Raw genomic sequence first — 19,871 nt, forward strand, 5'->3', positions numbered from 1 at the left:
TATCTTCACTTCTAAATGATGCATTCATGTCATTTTCAATAGAAAATAATATCTGATAAAAATGAATCTGGTTTAAAAAATATTATAATGGAATCTTTTGCAGAGTGTATTCCAATATAAGCCAATTAAAATCAGTATGGTCACTGAGCAAATGCACCGTAAATGAGAGATAGGAGGGAGTATGTTCTGCATTCTGTTTTAGAATACAACTATTTTCCTTGCAGTGCTGACAATAATACCTTTAGAGAAACCTCTTTCATTTAAAAAAGCAAGCACTGTTCTACCTTTTTTGATATTATGAATCTCTAAATAAAACAGTACTAGCTCTTTGTGTCATTTTTAAAAACACATTTTGTACTTGATCAGCTTTATACCTCAAAATCAAACAAAACACCTTGAGCACAATGCAGCCAACTAACCATTTCTAAGTCTCAGTGACTTTATTGAGCCCTAATGTTTTCTCATTTGAGCTATATAATTAATATTATTAAATAATTAATTGAATTCCTCTATCCTGTATGCTTTCATCTATAATACTTGATATTTATCACACTTGATTGCATGAGACCATCCAGAACTCTGTAGCTGGCGTCATCATCAATAAGCTTTATTTGTACAACTTTATATATCAGTAAGCCCCTAGGTGCAATTATGTCTGCCATGAATTACAGTCTGGATGCAGTAGTCAAATAAAACTAAATTAAGGCAAGCGGATATGGTGCAGGTTAAATGAAGTGGTGTTCTAGAAGCAATTGATTATTTTGGATGGAGTGAGCTTATTCTTGTCTGAGCAGGTTAAAAGCCATAAGTATCATGGATATTTTATTTTTTCTTTTATCTCAAAGCAAGTACAGGCCAAGAATGCCTTCTTTCAATTGCATATGGTTTAATCCCTTCTGGGCTCATCTGGTCTGGCCACAGTGATCCATGTTACCATAGATGCGGGGTTGGATTACTGAACATTGATACGGAATTCCTTTGAAAAAGCTTTGAAGCATTAATTCATTCAAAACATAGCTGTGTGCTTGACTGGGGCAAGTCACTGTCAGCAAATGACATCAGGGCTTTCTTCATCAGTTCTGGCCCCATACTACTTTGGTTTTTCCACTGATTTCTATATACATTTTTTCCTTTAGTTTTTTTTTTGCTATGTTTTGGGTTCCCCCTCAAACAGGTTTTTTCCAATTCTTTTACATCAATCTTTTTCTGGAAGCCAATTTTCAGTCAACTTTTTCCTTGTGAAATTTTTCTTTTGGTTTGTTTGCCCCACTATTCCCACCTACCTCCTACCCACTTTTCAGTGACTGGATGTTTGCCATCATTAAACCACTCTTCCCCCCACTTCCCTTTCCTCACTTCTTAGTTTTGTTTTCAATATTTTTTCTAATTGTCAATTTCACATGGATATATTGACCTACTGGCGTAATAATAGATGTAGCAGCTTCTCAGATTTGCCAGCTTTCATTTTTTTAAAAAGTCTCTAGCCCCTTTTGTCACAGAGAGAGACCTTTTCCCTTATATCTCCACAAGGAAATGTGCTAGAGACTGAGTTTGATTTTTTTAATGAAACCTAGCAATTCAGAGAACCTGCTGCTTCTATTATTACAATGTTAGGTCAACATATTGATATAAAATCAACATTTTTTTAAAAAAATGCAAACACATTGGTGTCCATTGCTGTTCCTTCTTCGTTTTGACTTAGTGTGCCCCCCTTCTTTTTCTTTAATATCTTTAAAGGTCTTCATAATCTGGAGCCCACATATCTGAAGGACATGAATCCCATGCTCTCTTAGATATGACATGAATCCATGCTCTCTTAGATGTCCAAGGTAGTACTTTTTCTGTATCTTCCTCCCACCTTCTTTGTTAGCCTCAGTAAGAAAACAAGTATCTTCCATCATGGCACCATATCGCTGGAATAGCTTCCCAGGGATTCTGCACTAAGCCTGTTCCTTGCTGTCTGTCACATGGGCATGTAAAATTGTCCTTTGTCACTTGCTGCAAACTCATTCCATCCAAACTTTTTTGTAGATGTGTTAATTCTATATATATTGGGGTGGTGGCAGGTAATTGATATTATATTTTATGGCTGATGTTCTAGTTTAGTAAACAGCTTTGTTGGCTAGTTTCTAATCTTTGTGTTATATTTATATTGTATTATTTTAAATTTATTTATTGTTGGCCACATTTTTAAAAGACGCAATATAAATTTCTAAAATAACTTTTAAATCAATAAATAAAATATAATTTCTTAAAATATAAATGTGGTTGCATTCCCCTCTCCAAGCCCTCAGTTTTGTAATATTCCCTTTGTTCAGTGCTATGGCTAGCCACATCATAATTGTTTTTATCACCCACCTGTTTGTTCTGTCTTAACAATGACATTATGTGATGGGTACATTTCACTTCCACATTGACCTGCAAGGGAATAAACAGGACATGTATGTGCAATTCAGTATACATAAAGGTAGGATTTTAAGCAAAGACTCACCTAACCAAACCAATGAATAAATTTTAACAAACCATGTCAGAATCAATGCCAGTGTCCAGGAATAAAAGTGATATGGCAGAATGAAATAGAAAACCAATTGTCTGGAGTACAGCTTCTAATTAAAAACATCTTTCCATGTTTTTCTGGCTCCTCCACACACCGATGTCTTTCTTCCAAACAAAAGTATAACTCCTCCTCATGTGGAAATATCATTCAATGGGGCAATTAGGAGTATACTAGTGAATGCAATTTTTGTGTGTGTGGAAAAATCTTTTCAACAAAATCACTTATTCTCTTATCAAGCACCCCATGTCCTTGTCATTTTCACAGAGAAAATTTCAATTTGACTAAGGTTATGGAAAAAACTGTATGCAAAGTAATGGCTCAATATAGACAAAGTATTCCTATGCCCTACCCATCCAGCCTTTTTTCTGGACATAGAGGAAGCTTGTTGGAGGAGGGATTCTGGCCAAGGACTTTCCTCCAGGGATTTGGAAAATGCTCATCCCTCTGTCAGTAATTTGGGTGCCTTTTTCTGCTGAAGTTGGTATGGGGGCAGCCTGGAAGTTTGGATTTTACTTGGAATGGCACTGGGAGGAACAGGAGGATTCACACCCCTTTCCAAGATTAAAAAAATCTCCATTAGTCTCATGGTTTCTTGGCTGTGAGTCCAAAGCTAAGTGTTCAGGATCTCCCTCACAGAATGAAAAGGTACAGAAAATGGGGAAACCAAGCAAAAACATGAAAAAACCCAGTGAATTCAGAGAATTCACAAGATTCATGATACTGGATCTAAATTTAGTTGGCAAAATTGCCATTATGATTGACAGCATAGCAATCACTGTCGATACAAACTGCACCATATTAAAGAGGTAATATCTCTGCTTGCCACATGAAAGAGGTGCCATTGCATACACAGCTGCTGTTTCAGCAGCCCTGAAGACAAGGCTGTGAGAAGCAATCACATGTAAAGCTATCTATACTTTAGGGAAAGACTTGGTCTAATAATTTGATGCTCTCTAATACTGCTAACGTGAGATACTAAGGGGTTATTTAATCATGAAGTACCTTTCCTCTCACTAATTCTAAATTTCACAGTTGTTGCACTTTGGTCAATGCAAGGAACCTGGCATTCACACAGTTGTGCATCCTGGCCCATGCGAGGATGTATTTACCATTCCACTTCAGATGCTGAAGGTTGCTATAAAGAAGCTGTCCAGCTGTGCCAGCGGCCCGAATGAAATCTTGCAAACTCATATTGCACAAGTGTTCTCCACTGATATCAAACTCTTGAAAAGGAATACAGGAGGCATCCAACTGGTTGGTGTCTAAAAGATGCTGAAGCCATTCCCAGACCTGGTACTTCGTCCAATATTGAGGATGCATTTCATGCCACTGAGGTCCAAAAAAATTGCCTGATACTGTAAGAAGAAAAGTTGAGAGTTTTTCCTCATCATTTATCACCATACAAAATAAGTTATTGTTTTTCAAATAATGGGTAAGAAGACATCTGGATCCTATCTGGATCTATATTCTAGGGTGACCACGCTTTTCTGATCAATGTCTTCCATGCTGACAATCACAAAAAAACCATATAAATATACAAAATTGCAGATAGCTTTGATCCTTTTTAAGGAATATCAAAGGTTTAGGCACATTGGAATAATGTCTTTTTCTTCCCCACTAAGCCCTCAATTGGTGAACTCTGGTGGTATATAAAAAGAGAGCTCAGAGAACTCTGATCCTTAGGGTAAGATCAGCTTTTCCCCAGCTTTGTAACTGAAACGACGTATGTGCATACCAACAAATTGACCCTGGATCAGCATTAGCTTTGTCCTTCCCTTTCTTGTACCAGGTGGCTGTTCATCTTTTTTGTTTTTAAAATAAAAATAAATGCATGGATGTTAATGCATTTATGTATTCATTCACCACCTTATAAGTGCCTAACTTTTAATGTTTGGGGCGTTTCTGGGTGACATCATTGTGGGACAGCCAATCAGTGCTGTGTGCAGCTAGCTTCTCCTTCAAACCTGCAGACCTGGCTTTATCTTCACCTTCATTTAAAAACAGCTGTGCAACAACTTTTAAGCTGGGGGCGGGGCAGTCTTGAAAAACAAATGACAGGTCAAAGCCCCAGTGGAAGTGTGCACAGCCCGGAAGCTTCTGTCCCTGCAAGTCTATACTTTAAAACTGTTGTAGTGTCTCATGGTGGGCAGGCCGCCAGAGTTTAAAATTAACTTAAAAGTGAAATCATGGGCCTAGTTCCTTATCATGCAACAACAATAACAAACAAAGCATTAATCCTATAAACCAGAAGTATAAGGTGTTAATGAAGCCAAGTCTTCCTCACCTCCCCCTGTCCCAACAGCTCCTATGAAAAGCCAATGCTAAGAATCAATGGACCTTCTTGGATAAATGCCTTGTGACATGGGGGGCTGCAGTAAGGAAGGGGAAAATCAGGCACAATCACTCTCTTTTGTGTTAGATTAGAATTAGACAATAGCTGGAAGGGTAGGCTAGTTTTTATATTCCTAAATAAGCCATAATACAACAAAACTCACAACCGTACAAGTCAGAGTTCTTCTCTCTGGTAAGGATAACAAACTCTAAAGAGAAGGCATGTTAATTTATTGCAGCAAAAAAGAATCTGGAGTATTGTGGTATCTTAAACACTAATACATTTTTTCTAGTGTAATGTTTCATGGACCTGTAAAGTTCATGCATCTGGCGAAGTGGGACCCAGTCCATAAAAGCCTATGCAACATTTTTTTAAGTGAGTCTTTAACATATCAAAAGACACCAGCTTGTTTTATCTGGGCATGTGTTACTCCATCCTATCCTGCTAAAAAAATGAATTATTCTAATTAAATAGCTTGTAAACAGTTTTGAAGTGTTAAAAATTTATTCACTAGAAATCAATGCAGGCATAGACATTATTAGTTTCTGATGCCTAAATAAATAAAATTACTTTTGAGCCATGCAGTCTAATTGTATATATTTAACAGTGATTCCAACTCATTTTAATTAAACTTACTTCTAAGTATGTATGTGCAGAATTTCTGAAGTACTTTGTGTTACAGTTTTCAGTAGAAATGTTTAAACCTCAACAGAACAAAGACTTCACTCAATAAAGATATTCACTATTGAGATATTCACTCAATAAAGAAATAATGTACATTGTACTCAGTATTGTTTGTTTCAATGCAGGAATATACTGTGAAAGGGAAATGATGAAATTGTATCAGAATTTCACAACAAATTCCAGTGAACAAAAACGTTAATGCCTTTCAAATCAAGGAAACTTTCCACAATAACAATGGCATCCAGTATTAGTTATCCATATTAATGCCATATAGATAGAAATATTTTGACAAAGATCAGAGTAGGGGGGAAATCATTAACATAGTACTTATTACATAGATGTTTTCTGCAGGATATGTTGCTGTCAATACAGTTCTAAGTTTAACCTATAAACAGCTAACTTGGACTTCAATCCTAGAAACATTTTGCTGGGAGTAAGTGCCATGTATTGAAATGGTACTTACTTCTGGGCAGACCTGCTTAGGAACAATTACTAAAGAATACACGCTAGCAGTAACTAATAGCATGAGCAGCACAGGAGGAGACCCCTACCATCAGCTGTCAATACACCAGCAGTACCATTCTTCTAGACTCAAGGATATAACTCTGTTTAGGATTGCACTGTAAGTGGCCTATTCCTTTACCCTAAATCCTGCAGCTGTAATGCTGGGATAATCATATTGGCCTACTGTCCAGGATTGTTTCTTAGATTACTGAGAACATGTACATAAAAGCTTTTGTACAGCCAGTATAAATGCTAGCCATTATAATGATTACTTCTATTCAAGCCACAGTTGTCCAATAATCCTCAATAAGATTAGAGAATCCAGTGTAATGTAAATGGCCAGTGAGTTGGACTACAGTCAGGAAGCCCTGGGTTTCAATCCCCATTTACTATCAAACTCACTGGTTGACTGTGCCACAGTCACTTTCAGCACATGAACACATGAAGCTGCCTTATACTGAATCAGACCATCAGTCCATAAAGGTGGTTATTGTCTTCTAAGACTGACAGTGGCACTCTAAGGTCTCAGGATGAGGTCTTTCACATCACCTACTGCCTGGTCCTTTTTATTGGATATGTCGTATGCCGGGGATTGGATATACGACCTTCTGCATGCCAAGCAGATGCTCTACCACTGAACCAGATACACACCCTCCAGCCTAACAAAGTGGTTGTGAGGATAAATTTGAAGGGAGGTCTATGTATTCTGCTCCTAGATCCTTGGAGGAGGGGTACAATAAAAATGAGAGATAGAGAAGTGAGGCAGAAATCAGCAAGCAATTAAAAAAGCAGTTTGAAAATATGAACATGCTATTGTAGAAGACAGCATTCGACAATGTGAGTAGCACTAGAGGAAGGCAACTTCCATGTCTCCCCCTCTTACGGCAGCCTACCATGCTCCCATAAGTATGCTCCTGTGGCTCAATGGACCTAAAGGAATTGTGTGAAAGCAAATTGGAAGTCCACAGCAGAAAGGAGGAATCAGCAAAACTCTGAGGGAAAAGCCATTCTGTTCCAACAGAACAGCACCTTAGGATGCAAGCCTTAATACTTTAACTGAAAAAGAGTATTCAAAACACTTTGGAAGTCCATTAGTGATGCATCTTTTCCACATGAACACAGGGCACAGGCCATTAAAGTTAGTAACACCAAAGTCCTACGTAATCAGTTACAACAGGATATAGAAGCAACTACTTTTCTTTGAATATTAGAGTTATTCAATGTATTGCTTCAAAAGCTCTTTTGCCCTTGGTCTATATGATTGAATAGAGGATCTGATTTGGAGTTTGAAGTTCATTTTTATTCAAAGTTGCAAGTGAGCCTGGAAGGATAAAGGCTGAGATCTTCTTCCCTGATCCTTTTGGCAGACAAGGTTTGGCAACTCCAGTTTAGGAAATACCTAGAGATTTAGGAGTGGAGCCTGGAAAAGGCAGAATTTGGGACCAGAAGCTCCACAGGGACATGATGCTATAGATTCTGCCCTCCAAAGGTGCCATTTCCTCCGATGGAATGAGCTCTGTATTCTGGAGATCAGTAGTAATTCCAGATCTCCAGGCTCCACCTGAGGAATGGCAACCTTACAGACATCTCATACAAAGGAAACAACTGTTTCTGATTAAACATCCCTGCCTATATAAAATTTACAAGTAAAAGTGAAGTTCACAACAAAAAATTGATCTGGGTATTTTAATTAAAAAATTTTGATTTTCTTAAGTAATCTTTTACATTTTTTTAGAGAAAGTTGACTTATGGAAACAGTAAATTGTAGAAAGAAACTGATCAATCATGACCTTGTGAGCTACCAGATTTTAGATCAATGCTGCAAAAGTCTTAAATAGAGTATATTTATAGGCTTGTAGCCATATTATCACAGTTCTAGACATTATTGAGATGGACTTTAATTGCTTATTCTTTAATAAGGAGAGAGTCTATTATGAGGTTTCAATGACTTAATAGTCCAATAGGTATTTAATTAAAGTGTCAAATGAAGAGGTTTCTACCTCACCCAAATTACTTTTGGCAATAAGCAGCATCCTTATTTTCAAATGCAATGACAATCAACAACAAGAACTGGAATGGAGAATTTCAAGTTGTAGAAGTGATGTCCCAGATACCACAGTCAAATTAGAATGTGGTGTGCATTTGGGTGCTGCTGACAATATAGTCTTCTCAGAAAGCAATTTTATGTAAAAGATGATTTAAGGAAAACTATGAGGCAGTGTGGCCTTGAATAAATTCCAGTGATTTATGAGGTTTTATTAATATACTGAAAGTCTACTGCAAACAATGATATTCTAGTAATTCCAGAAGGATAGCCACATTAGCCTGTTGCAGCAAAAATAAACAGAAGTCTAGTGGTACAATGAAGATTTATTTCAGCATAAGCTTTTGAGGACTAGAGTACAGAATCTAACCCATGAAAACTTATGCTGGAATAACATTTTGAAGTTTTTCGAAGTGCCATTAGATTCCTAGTTATTCTACCAATAAGTATAAAACTGATTGGAGGGCAAAAGAAAGACATAACTCCCAAATGTACACCTTTGGTAAATTCTTCCTACCATTACACGTAGGATATCCATCTGTCCAGGATGGCTGTTCATGGAGAAGATTTGTGACCGAATTAAGACTCATTCTGCCAGTTCCTTCTAAAATCATGATCTGTAAATAAATCAAAGATCTTACTTAGTTTGCACTTCTTTATCCAGAAAAGTCAAGTATATCCCCTTAAAACTGAAACAAACAATGCAAAATGTTTTCTGAGAAAACACAGTCCAGGTTAAGAACACGTTGTCATCATAACCCTTTTCAGCTGAAATGAAAACTCCTTGTTGTGTAAATTACTATGCTTGACTTTCTTAAGCACAAAGCAAGTATTAACATCACTCATCCATAAAAGAATAATCTGTGGTCAAGAATGAAGGAGGGAAAACCTTGCTTCCTGAAAATATAGCGTTTGAAAGGTTTTTTAAAGTTTATTTTCTCTTTGCTTCTCTGGTTGAGTAGCATAAATGAATATGCTACTTAATTTATTTCCCTTCGTATTGAAAAAAACCCTAAAGCCATTTCTTTTTTTAAAAAAATATACTAATAAGGCACAGACAACATTGTTCATTCACTTTAGATTGTCATGGAATCCTTACTTTTCCTGAAAAAAACCCTACAACATTGGGGTAAACAGCCATTATATAAAGGTCTCAACTGGTATTCATTCTTTTAAAAATATTTTATCAACTTTGAAACTTACAACTATGGTAAGCAAACAATACTAATATGTCAACATAATCCAATTCAGGATTGCAAAGATTGTTAAAGATTAACAATGAACAAAAAGTCACTAAGGAGGAACTCAGACAAATGAAGGAGACAGAAGAAAAACACTACAATATCTTTCTAAACTTTATCAAACAATATTTTACCTGGAAGCAAACCTCACTGAACCTCATTTGTGCTGCAAATTACTTTGCAATAGTTAACATATGCTGTTTTATCTCAGGCTGCTAATATACAAATCAAGAATACAATTTTGTCATTTAGATATTAGATTTCTAGTGTTATAAGATTATATTTCAGACACCAAAGGGGGAAGGATTAATCCATATAATGGATGGATCTTTTAAGATCCCAAACTACAGGATATACACCAATGATTCCATGCTAACCCCCCAAAGGATCACATCGTTTTTAAAAACCTACTGTACATATCAAAATAGTGTTATTACAGTAGATAAGCATTAGAAGCCATGCTGCAGCCGCACCCACATTTACTATGCTCTGTTAAATTCTTCTGCCAGAGTCTCGTGGAGGTTTAATATGCTATACGCAAAACCTTCAGTTCTATCAGTCCAACAACATCAAGAGATGACAATAAAACTAATCGTAACTTAAGGCTCTCCCTCCATGGATTTGTTTCAGTTACCAAACCTGCTGCTCAGGTTCCCTTCAGAGAGTCTAGAAGTGGTTCTATATATGTTTTCAGTGTTTTATGTATTATTAGTCTGTTGGTTAACTTGTAGAATAAATCATATGAAAGGTTTTGAGGAAGAAATATAGCACTAGTACCTGGTCCAAAAGTATTAGTGGATATTCTTAATGTTTCATATAATTAGACATGGATCCACAAAGCATAGCCAAATTATTTTGCAGATGATTAGTCTGATCCAGCAAAAGTTAGTCATGCTTCTCCCACTGAAACAATGGCACTTGAGTAAGTCATGACGACTAACTGGTTCTACTGGTTTCAACAGGGCCTAGCTATAACTAATGTTACGTGGATTAGTGCTGGTGCCTACTCTTAAACTGAAAGATTTTTTCCTTTTTATGTGTAATTTCATTTGAAAGTTTCAGGGATTTTTATATGGAGAAGAAAAAGGCCCATCAGAAACTGTGTATAATATCATAGCACTGGAAAAGTTATGAAGGGATTTAACCACCTTGTCACTGATAATGAATGGATAGATCAGAGGCAACTTACAACAGCAATTCACTCACGATAACTGTCCCATTTTGGGTTCTTGAACTGTGGCCAGTTCTACAATGAATTGAGGTGGCAACCTCAGCTGGTGGATTCACCACCTCAGCCTGTTCCTCACCCTTGTCTCTGCCACTATGCTATGCCCACACCCAGGAACCAGGGCAGTTAATGCTACTCCACAACTCATTTCACAAGTGTCTTTAACAATAAGTTTTCATCAGATGCAAGAGTCTGGGAAACTTTATCAGGCATGTACAATTTGCCTCACTATCTTTGAAGACATCTGGGGAATGAGGAAGGAGGGCACATTAGCTGCTCCAGCTCTTGGAGAGGCAATGGAGCAGGTGGTGGTACAAGGCAGTGACAAGTAGGGGTGAAAAGGACTTGCCATTTGAGGGTGCCTTATATTGAGCTGCCACTGCTCCGAAGCCTCAATACCTGTAACGTGTGTCCTAAGAGTCTTTTTCTAGTTCCACACCATGCCTAATAACCAAATAACCTCATGCCTCATGAGGGAATTATAGGCATCTGATGATCTAGCACCACATCTCTGAAGACTATGAATGGGATCTACAAATCTACTTCATGCAAATGGAAAGGTTTGGGCAAACCAAGTATAATTTTGACACCTTGTTTTTAAACAGCAGACCATCATGCCATATCGAAAACTGCTTGGGAATGTGTATTCTGTTTCAAAGCTTGTTTGCTATGTAGCATGGAAAACTGCTGTTAAAGACAAATGTGTAAATAGCAGCCTAGAGGATATGGAACTAGTTGTGTGGTCCTTTGTGTCTACGGCTATGTTATCACCTTCCTTTCTCTGCTGAGAATGGTGGGCTATACCAGGAATAGCTAAGGCTTTATTTTGTGAAAGATAAGGGTGTGGGGACTTGCTCAGATTATTTCAGATTTATTGTTCTTCTCTCATTCATCATCTGAAGCTTTGGTTAAATTACTCTCTCATTATATTTAGATCCTAATTAGACTGCGCAACATTTGCAGAATCAAGCTGTAAGCCTACCCCAAGCCTACCAGGAAGTGGTAGAAATTTACATATTTTATAGTCTCCCTCAATTAAATCAGCATGACAACTCACAAAGAAATTATGACAGATTTATACACATTGCCCTCAGAAAAGGCTAATGCCATGTTATATGCTAGCTTGGTGGGAAAGTGTCCTACATAATTTTGTTTTAATAAACTGTGCTATAACTATATTTCACACCCTTATAAATATTTAACCTTATGTCCCAGATTGAAAATCTGGAAGAGTTTGTGGGCTCTAATTTGTTTTCATGGTATGTGATATGCATTTGCAATGGATGCACACTTGTGTAGTTATATTTACTGATGAACATATATGTATCATAATGAATTAATTATTGGTAAATACTGAGAGACCTAAAGAAGAGTCCTGAAATTAACTCTTTCCTGAAAGACCAGGAAGTAGTAACTCAGAAATTTAGCACAAGATGTTATTCATGTGTTGTATCTGTATACATTCTGAGGCAACTAAACAAACAGAGAACTTGATGGGTGGGAGGAATCACATTTTCCCTGCTGTTCCCTCTCCTGACACTATCTCTGTGCTTCCTCTTTCTTACCTCTGGCATTCCCGGCATTTTCTTCTTTTTCTGTTTCCTTCTCTTCCTGTGCTACATTCCTTGCTGCCCTCTACTCCTGGTGGCTCACACAGCCTCTCCCTTTCCTCCTTCCCTCCCATCTCCATAGCTATATTGTGCTATCTTTTGTCATCTGAATGACACTGTGGCTTGAATTCCCAAGCCTTGCTTGCAGTTGTGCCCTTTACCATCATAGGAACACTCCTCTGTTACAGAGCGTTTTCCCAGTTTCTTTCAAAAAGCACCTAGTGCCAGAGTCAAAAAGCACCTAGTGCCAGAGGAACATCTAGTAGAAGATCACTCCTGCAGCAGCAGAAGCCCAGAACAAGTGGAAGTAAGGCTTAGAATCCAAGACTCTACGATCTACCTCTGAATGTATTGTTTGAGCAACATATTAATGAATAACTAAAGCTATCAATCTGAAAAAGCTTTCTTTGCTACAACTCTAAAATTTTATTCCACAGCACTGTAAAAGATACCACAAAGGGCAGCTACAAACAAAACATGGCGAATACACTTGGTGCTCAGCTTTACTAAATCAGGACTAAATCGAGACTCTGCATTCTATACTTAATCATGACAGTAGATTATCATCTGATCCATGAAAATGCTTTGAAAAGGAAGGAACAGTCCACCATTTCACTTTCTGATGAATATGACACAGTAATTAAATGGTATTATGGGATAACTTATCCATGTGAAGTGCCTTTCTGTGCACATTTATATATTTTATTTCTTTATTTAGAACATTTCTCTGGCACCTCTTCAAGAAACCTACTTGAGGTGGCTTACAAGTAAAGCAAGAAACACCAAACAGATAAAAACAGTTAAAAATTGGTTGCTGCAAAGTGCCATCAAGTTGCAACCCATGGATGGGAACACAATAGAGTTTACACAGCAAGAACCATTCAGAGGTAGTGTGCCATTGCTTGTCTCTGCATGGTGACTCTGGATTTCCTTGGTAGTCTCCCATCCAAGTACTGACCCGGGCCAGCCATGCTTAGTTTCCAAGAACTGGCAAGATCAGGCTAGCTTGGGCCACTCAGGTCAGGGGACTTAAATACTAACAAAATAACAAATTAGGAACTATTAAAACAGAACTGAGTACTCCATAATGTTAATGTATTTTTCAAATTTGTGCACTATGACATTAACAGAAAATAGATTCATATGTGGAAATCAGTGGCACAATAAAGATGACTAATAATGGGTTTAGTTTTAGGTGGGTAGCCCCGTTGAGTCTGCACTGCCCAGCAGCATTTTAAAAAATTCAGGATGTAAGCTTTTGAGAGTCAACGTTCCCTTCATCAGATGAAGGGAACTTTGACTCTTGAAAGCTCATACTATGAAAATCTGGTTGGTCTTTAAGTTGCTACTGGACTCAAATCTTGCTGTAATAATGGATGAGAGTCCAAAATGGGAAGGGATGGAGGATGAAACAGGTTACAATGAAAACGCTGGTTTAGTTACAGTAATTACTCAAACTGAATTGCTATAGTGGCAGGAAAAAAACACACACCTGCTGAATAATTTCTATGAACAATTTTTAAAATCAATATATATTGTGCTATCAAAAGCCTTAACCAAATTGATACCATCAGCCTTGGCAGAGTCTCTCAGCTCAAATCTCACACACCCACACTTATGTTGCCACCCAACCAGCAAATGTATTCTAATGATCCAGCAACATAATTCATTACAGACCTGCCAACACCAAGACAGGTCTCCATTCCTCCTCAGATTAATCAGCCAGGATGGTTTGGGTACTCTCTCATCTCTTGGATGCCCCCATAGTGTTTACTGTGAAATCCTACCTTCTACCCATAACCTGCATCATTCCTGCCATTAGACAGGGTTATCTTAACTTAGCACCCTTTCTCCCACCTCCCAACTAAGAAGTTCTTCAAGCCCTGCTGCAGATCACATAGAAAAATAATGAGCCTGAATCCAATGGATGCCATCTCTAAAAAAGCAGAGTATTTGATGGGAGGGTAGTTGCTTGCTATCAGGTTATAACAATAGCAATCCCAACAAAATCAACTGAAACTGAAGTATGACATGAAGCCACTGTGAGTAGTTTTTAGTTGGGGACAACTCCTGCTGGCTATGCCAAGAGCATGTAAGGGAGTTCAATTTACTTGGAATCTAATTCTAAATTATAGCTATACTTGCACTGGAAGAAGACTTTGCTTTATTTGGCTTTATTTTACATTTGAAACACTTTTATACCACCTATCTACAAATGTATTCAAAATGTTGTGCAGTACTCTAAAGCCCAAATGCCAGTCAGTTTTACTAATAGAAAATTTTGCTGTCTTCTGTAATCATAGAGATTTTTTTAAAGATATAACCGTAATTCATTTTAAAAAATCAATAGAAAACCCTATTATATGTCACTATTGTTTTAACCTTGACTCCAGGGTTCATAGTACCTTTGAGGTCTAGCTTTTATTTAAACTATGGATGCTTGAATATCTGCCAGGTTGGCTCACATCCTGTTCACTGGTCATAAACAGGGAGTTGATTTTCTAATGATCAGTTTGCTGATTTGTTTTTGCTGTTTGGCAGCTTACTTCACTTTATTCCTTCCATGCAGTATAGTAAAATTGGCATTTCACATGTGTGTATTCTCACATAGCCCAACTGAGTTTTACACAAACATACCTTCCTTGTTGCATAACTAATCTGCTTAGCAGGCAGTTTTTCAAATAGACAAATAAGTTAGAAATCATATAAATCGTTCATAAATAAATGCTGTGTTTGAATAAAATCCTGCCCTTTGGTGTTCATCTAGTTAGTTCCTAGAGATGCTAATGATTTTTGATTGACTTGAAGTGGCAGCATTTTTTCACATGTGCAAACCTGTTTGGCAAGCACTCAGCATGCTGTTCAGCATGGACCAAACAGGCTCAGTGATCAACTCAGGTCTGATCAACACCTTTGAACATGATACATTCGACAGTCAAACACGTTCATGACAACACCAGCAGCATTCCAAGTTTAAACAGGTGAATTTCATTACACAGACTGATGCAGTTCATAGGGCTTTTCTTGTAAAGGTTAATACTAGGGATGTGCGTTTCGGCATTCAGAATGCCGAAAGAATGCCGAAACAAAAGTGTTTCGGCTTCTTTCGGGGAATGCCGAAACGTTTCGGGGAATGCCGAAACGTTTCGGGTAGCCGAAAGAAAAAAGCCGAAACGTTTCGGGATTCTTTCGGCTTTCTTTCGGCTTTTCTATGGGAAAATGCCTCCGTCTTCCAGGACGCCTGGAGGAGGCATTTTCCCACCGAATAAGCCCAAAATTGGTGGGGACCTTCCTCTAACCCTTCTCTAACAACCACCCAAGTTTCAGACAGATTGGACTTTGGGGGGCCATGTTATGGCCCCCCAAAGCAGGTCCCCCATCCTCCCATAAGAAAGCGAAGGAGCAGCATATTGTTAGCATGCTGCTGCTGATCTTTCTTCATTATTTCCTATGGGGAAAAAATGAAGAGGCAGGCTTCCTTTGCCAGGGGTGGCATTTTGCATGCAAAATGCCCCCCAGCCCTCAGGGGCCCTTCTCCCACCCCTCCTCCCACCCCCCACCAAGGCTCAGCCTGCTCCCACTTGGGGGGGGCATTTCATGGCCTCCCCAAGTAGGTGCTCTAATCTCTACCACTGACAGCTGGGGGAGGCTTGTGTTGCCAGGGGTGGCATTTTGCATGCAAAATGCCCCCCAACCCTCTGGGGCCCTTCTCCCACCCCTCCTCCCACCCCCACCAAGGCTCAGCCTGCTCCCACTTGGGGGGGGGCATTTCATGGCCTCCCCAAGTAGGTGCTCTGCTCTCATCTCTACCACTGACAGCTGGGGGAGGCTTGTGTTGCCAGGGGTGGCATTTTGCATGCAAAATGCCCCCCAGCCCTCTGGGGCCCTTCTCCCACCCTTCCTCCCACCCCCCACCAAGGCTCAGACTGCTCCCACTTGGGGGGGGGGCATTTCATGGCCTCCCCAAGTAGGTCCTCTCAGCCCCTAAAGTCCACCCCTTACAGCCCCACACAAACCCAATTCCCCCCCAGCTGCCACACACAGACCCAAATCCCCACATTAGCCCCTCACAGACCCAAATCCACCCCCACCTGCCCCACACCCATAACCCCAGGAACAGGCTGGCAAAGGCCAGCCCTCTCCCTTTGTTCCCTATGCTGGGAACTTCTAAACTCTCTTTCCCTGGGCAATTCTGCACAGCCCAGGGGTGCCACAATGGTGGGCACACTTCTGAGTGCCAGCTGGTCCCTGTGAAAGAGCACCTGAACCACAGACACCCTCCCTCAAATTCCCCCACCACCTACAGAGATGGCTGGCCAGCCAGCCCCATTGTTCCCTATGATGGGAACCAACTGCACAACAAAGAATAAAACAAGAACAACACAAAATAAAGTTTTAAAAAAATTATATTCTCCCTTCCAAAGTACAAGTAGGCAAAGCATTATGACACATTACACCAGCAGTCCCCCACACACAAAAATTAAAACAAAACTCACTTAACATCAGAGAATCACAAAGCATGATTCCTGTCAAAAACACTTTATTTCTTGAACAGCTTTAGGTTACACAGCAGGGGGGAACACCAAAGGGCATGGCAGCACTATCTTACACAAAAATAACACAACTCACTTAACATCAGAGAATCACAAAGCACAATTCCTGTTAAAAACACTTTATTTCTTGAACAGCTTTAGGTTACACAGCAGGGGGGAACACCAAAGGGCATGGCAGCACTATCTTACACAAAAATAACACAACTCACTTAACATCAGAGAATCACAAAAACACAATTCCTGGCAAAAACACTTTATTTCTTGAACAGCTTTAGGTTACACAGTAGGAGGGCACAACAGGGCATGATAGCAATGTACTACAAAAAATAATACAACCCACTTCACCGTTTTTGACAGCAATTGTGTTTGTGTGATTCTCTGATGTGAAGTGAGTTGTGTTATTTTTGTGTAGTACACTGCTTTCCTGCTCTGTGGTGCCTTCCTACTGTGTAACCTAAAGCAGTTACAGAAATAAAGTGCTTTTGACAGCAATTTTTTGGGGTGATTCTTTAATGTGAAGTGAGTTGTGTTATTTTTGTGTAAGATAGTGCTGCCATGCCCTTTGGTGTTCCCCCCTGCTGTGTAACCTAAAGCTGTTCAAGAAATAAAGTGTTTTTGACAGGAATCATGCTTTGTGATTCTCTGATGTTAAGTGAGTTTTGTTTTAATTTTTCTGTGTGGGGGACTGCTGGTGTAATGTGTCATAATGCTTTGCCTACTTGTACTTTGGAAGGGAGAATATAATTTTTTTAAAACTTTATTTTGTGTTGTTCTTGTTTTATTCTTTGTTGTGCAGTTGGTTCCCATCATAGGGAACAATGGGGCTGGCTGGCCAGCCATCTCTGTAGGTGGTGGGGGAATTTGAGGGAGGGTGTCTGTGGTTCAGGTGCTCTTTCACAGGGACCAGCTGGCACTCAGAAGTGTGCCCACCATTGTGGCACCCCTGGGCTGTGCAGAATTGCCCAGGGAAAGAGAGTTTAGAAGTTCCCAGCATAGGGAACAAAGGGAGAGGGCTGGCCTTTGCCAGCCTGTTCCTGGGGTTATGGGTGTGGGGCAGGTGGGGGTGGATTTGGGTCTGTGAGGGGCTAATGTGGGGATTTGGGTCTGTGTGTGGCAGCTGGGGGGGAATTGGGTTTGTGTGGGGCTGTAAGGGGTGGACTTTAGGGGCTGAGAGGACCTACTTGGGGATGCCATGAAATGGCCCCCCCAAGTGGGAGCAGTCTGAGCCTTGGTGGGGGGTGGGAGGAAGGGTGGGAGAAGGGCCCCAGAGGGCTGGGGGGCATTTTGCATGCAAAATGCCACCCCTGGCAACACAAGCCTCCCCCAGCTGTCAGTGGTAGAGATGAGAGCAGAGCACCTACTTGGGGAGGCCATGAAATGCCCCCCCCAAGTGGGAGCAGGCTGAGCCTTGGTGGGGGGTGGGAGGAGGGGTGGGAGAAGGGCCCCAGAGGGTTGGGGGGCATTTTGCATGCAAAATGCCACCCCTGGCAACACAAGCCTCCCCCAGCTGTCAGTGGTAGAGATTAGAGCACCTACTTGGGGAGGCCATGAAATGGCCCCCCCAAGTGGGAGCAGGCTGAGCCTTGGTGGGGGGTGGGAGGAGGGGTGGGAGAAGGGCCCCTGAGGGCTGGGGGGCATTTTGCATGCAAAATGCCACCCCTGGCAAAGGAAGCCTGCCTCTTCATTTTTTCCCCATAGGAAATAATGAGGAAAGATCAGCAGCAGCATGCTAACAATATGCTGCTCCTTCGCTTTCTTATGGGAGGATGGGGGGACCTGCTTTGGGGGGCCATAACATGGCCCCCCAAAGTCCAATCTGTCTGAAACTTGGGTGGTTGTTAGAGAAGGGTTAGAGGAAGGTCCCCACCAATTTTGGGCTTATTCGGTGGGAAAATGCCTCCTCCAGGCGTCCTGGAAGACGGAGGCATTTTCCCATAGAAAAAAGCCGAAAGAATGCCGAAATAATGCCGAAAGAATCCCGAAAGCCGAAAGCCGAAAGAGATTCTTGTTTCGGCTTTCGGCTTTAACGATAGAGAATCTTCTTTCGGCTTTCTACTTTCGGCTATAGCCGAAAATTTTTGGCTTGCACACCCCTAGTTAATACTATGAAAATGTAAACAAAGAATTTCATATGCTTGTGGATTTTGCTGCATAGAATATACACTAAGGATAATATCCTGTATGTATAATAATCAGTTCCCTTCTTGAATACACACCTCAATGTGGTGAGGGGGTGTCAGTGAAGCTGAGAGCAGTAATATCAGGAGTATAGACTAGATCAAGAACCTAGTCACTGAAGGCAGAATGGTCAATGCTGTAAGAACAGACTAGGAATCAAGAGTCACATCAGTGGAAGAGAATCGACAGTTCCTATGGTGATGAAGGTGGAGGAATGGTAGTCACTGGGCAGGGGCAGTAGTGGAAGGTAACACTGGTAGAGGAACTTTCACAGGTAACAGCACTGACACTCCAGCTAACCTTGGTTAGTACTGAGCAGAAGGCAATGGTAAATCACTTCTGATCATTTCTTACCATGAAAACCCTATGATGAGACTACCACAAATGAAAATGGTATATTGCTGGAAGACAGGACTTCCAGCTCATAAGACAATTGACTACTGGAGAAGAGCAGAGGACAAGTACAAATAGCACTGTTCTTAATGAGGAGACTGGATTAAAACCAAAAGGATGTCCAGTTGCTGATGTGAATAGATGCAAAAATAAAGTCCAACGCTGAACAACATATATAATAGGAACATGGAATGTGAGAAATATGAATCCAGATAAACTTGAAATTGTTAAATGAGAAATTTATACTGTTATTTTTTAATTTAAGTTTGCCTAAGTGATAAATTGTTTATTGGCAATAGTGCAAGAAGTTATTCTACACTATAAAATTTAGAAATTTGGACAACAAAAGAAAAGAAAAGAAAGAAATGGAACATTTAAAACTTCTAATCTTGGGTATGAGTGAGCTAAATGGACTGTATTAGGATCTTTTCCTGACTGAAAAGATCCTAATACAGTCCATTTAGCTCACTCATACCCAAGATTAGAAGATTACAAAGTGTATTACTGCGGAAATAACAAACTTGAAAGAAACAGTGTTACTTTTATA

General features: G+C 39.9%; 1 protein-coding gene across 2 annotated transcripts in view; it reads right to left on the bottom strand.

Annotated features, from left to right (window-relative positions):
• The window catches only part of EHF (ETS homologous factor), an 82,484-nt gene that overhangs the window by 25,985 nt on the left and 36,628 nt on the right, over nucleotides 1–19,871 (bottom strand). For both annotated transcript variants that reach the window (XM_054971675.1, XM_054971676.1), the window contains exons 2-4: nucleotides 8,639–8,738; nucleotides 3,667–3,912; nucleotides 2,359–2,418 (exon numbers count right to left, since the gene is read on the bottom strand). In XM_054971675.1, the coding sequence (XP_054827650.1) occupies nucleotides 2,359–2,418; nucleotides 3,667–3,912; nucleotides 8,639–8,735 (403 nt within the window). In that variant the 5' untranslated portion in view covers nucleotides 8,736–8,738. The remainder of the gene's footprint in view (nucleotides 1–2,358; nucleotides 2,419–3,666; nucleotides 3,913–8,638; nucleotides 8,739–19,871) is intronic.

Source organism: Eublepharis macularius, chromosome 2 (assembly GCF_028583425.1).
Source record: "Eublepharis macularius isolate TG4126 chromosome 2, MPM_Emac_v1.0, whole genome shotgun sequence".
NCBI lineage: Eukaryota > Metazoa > Chordata > Lepidosauria > Squamata > Eublepharidae > Eublepharis > Eublepharis macularius.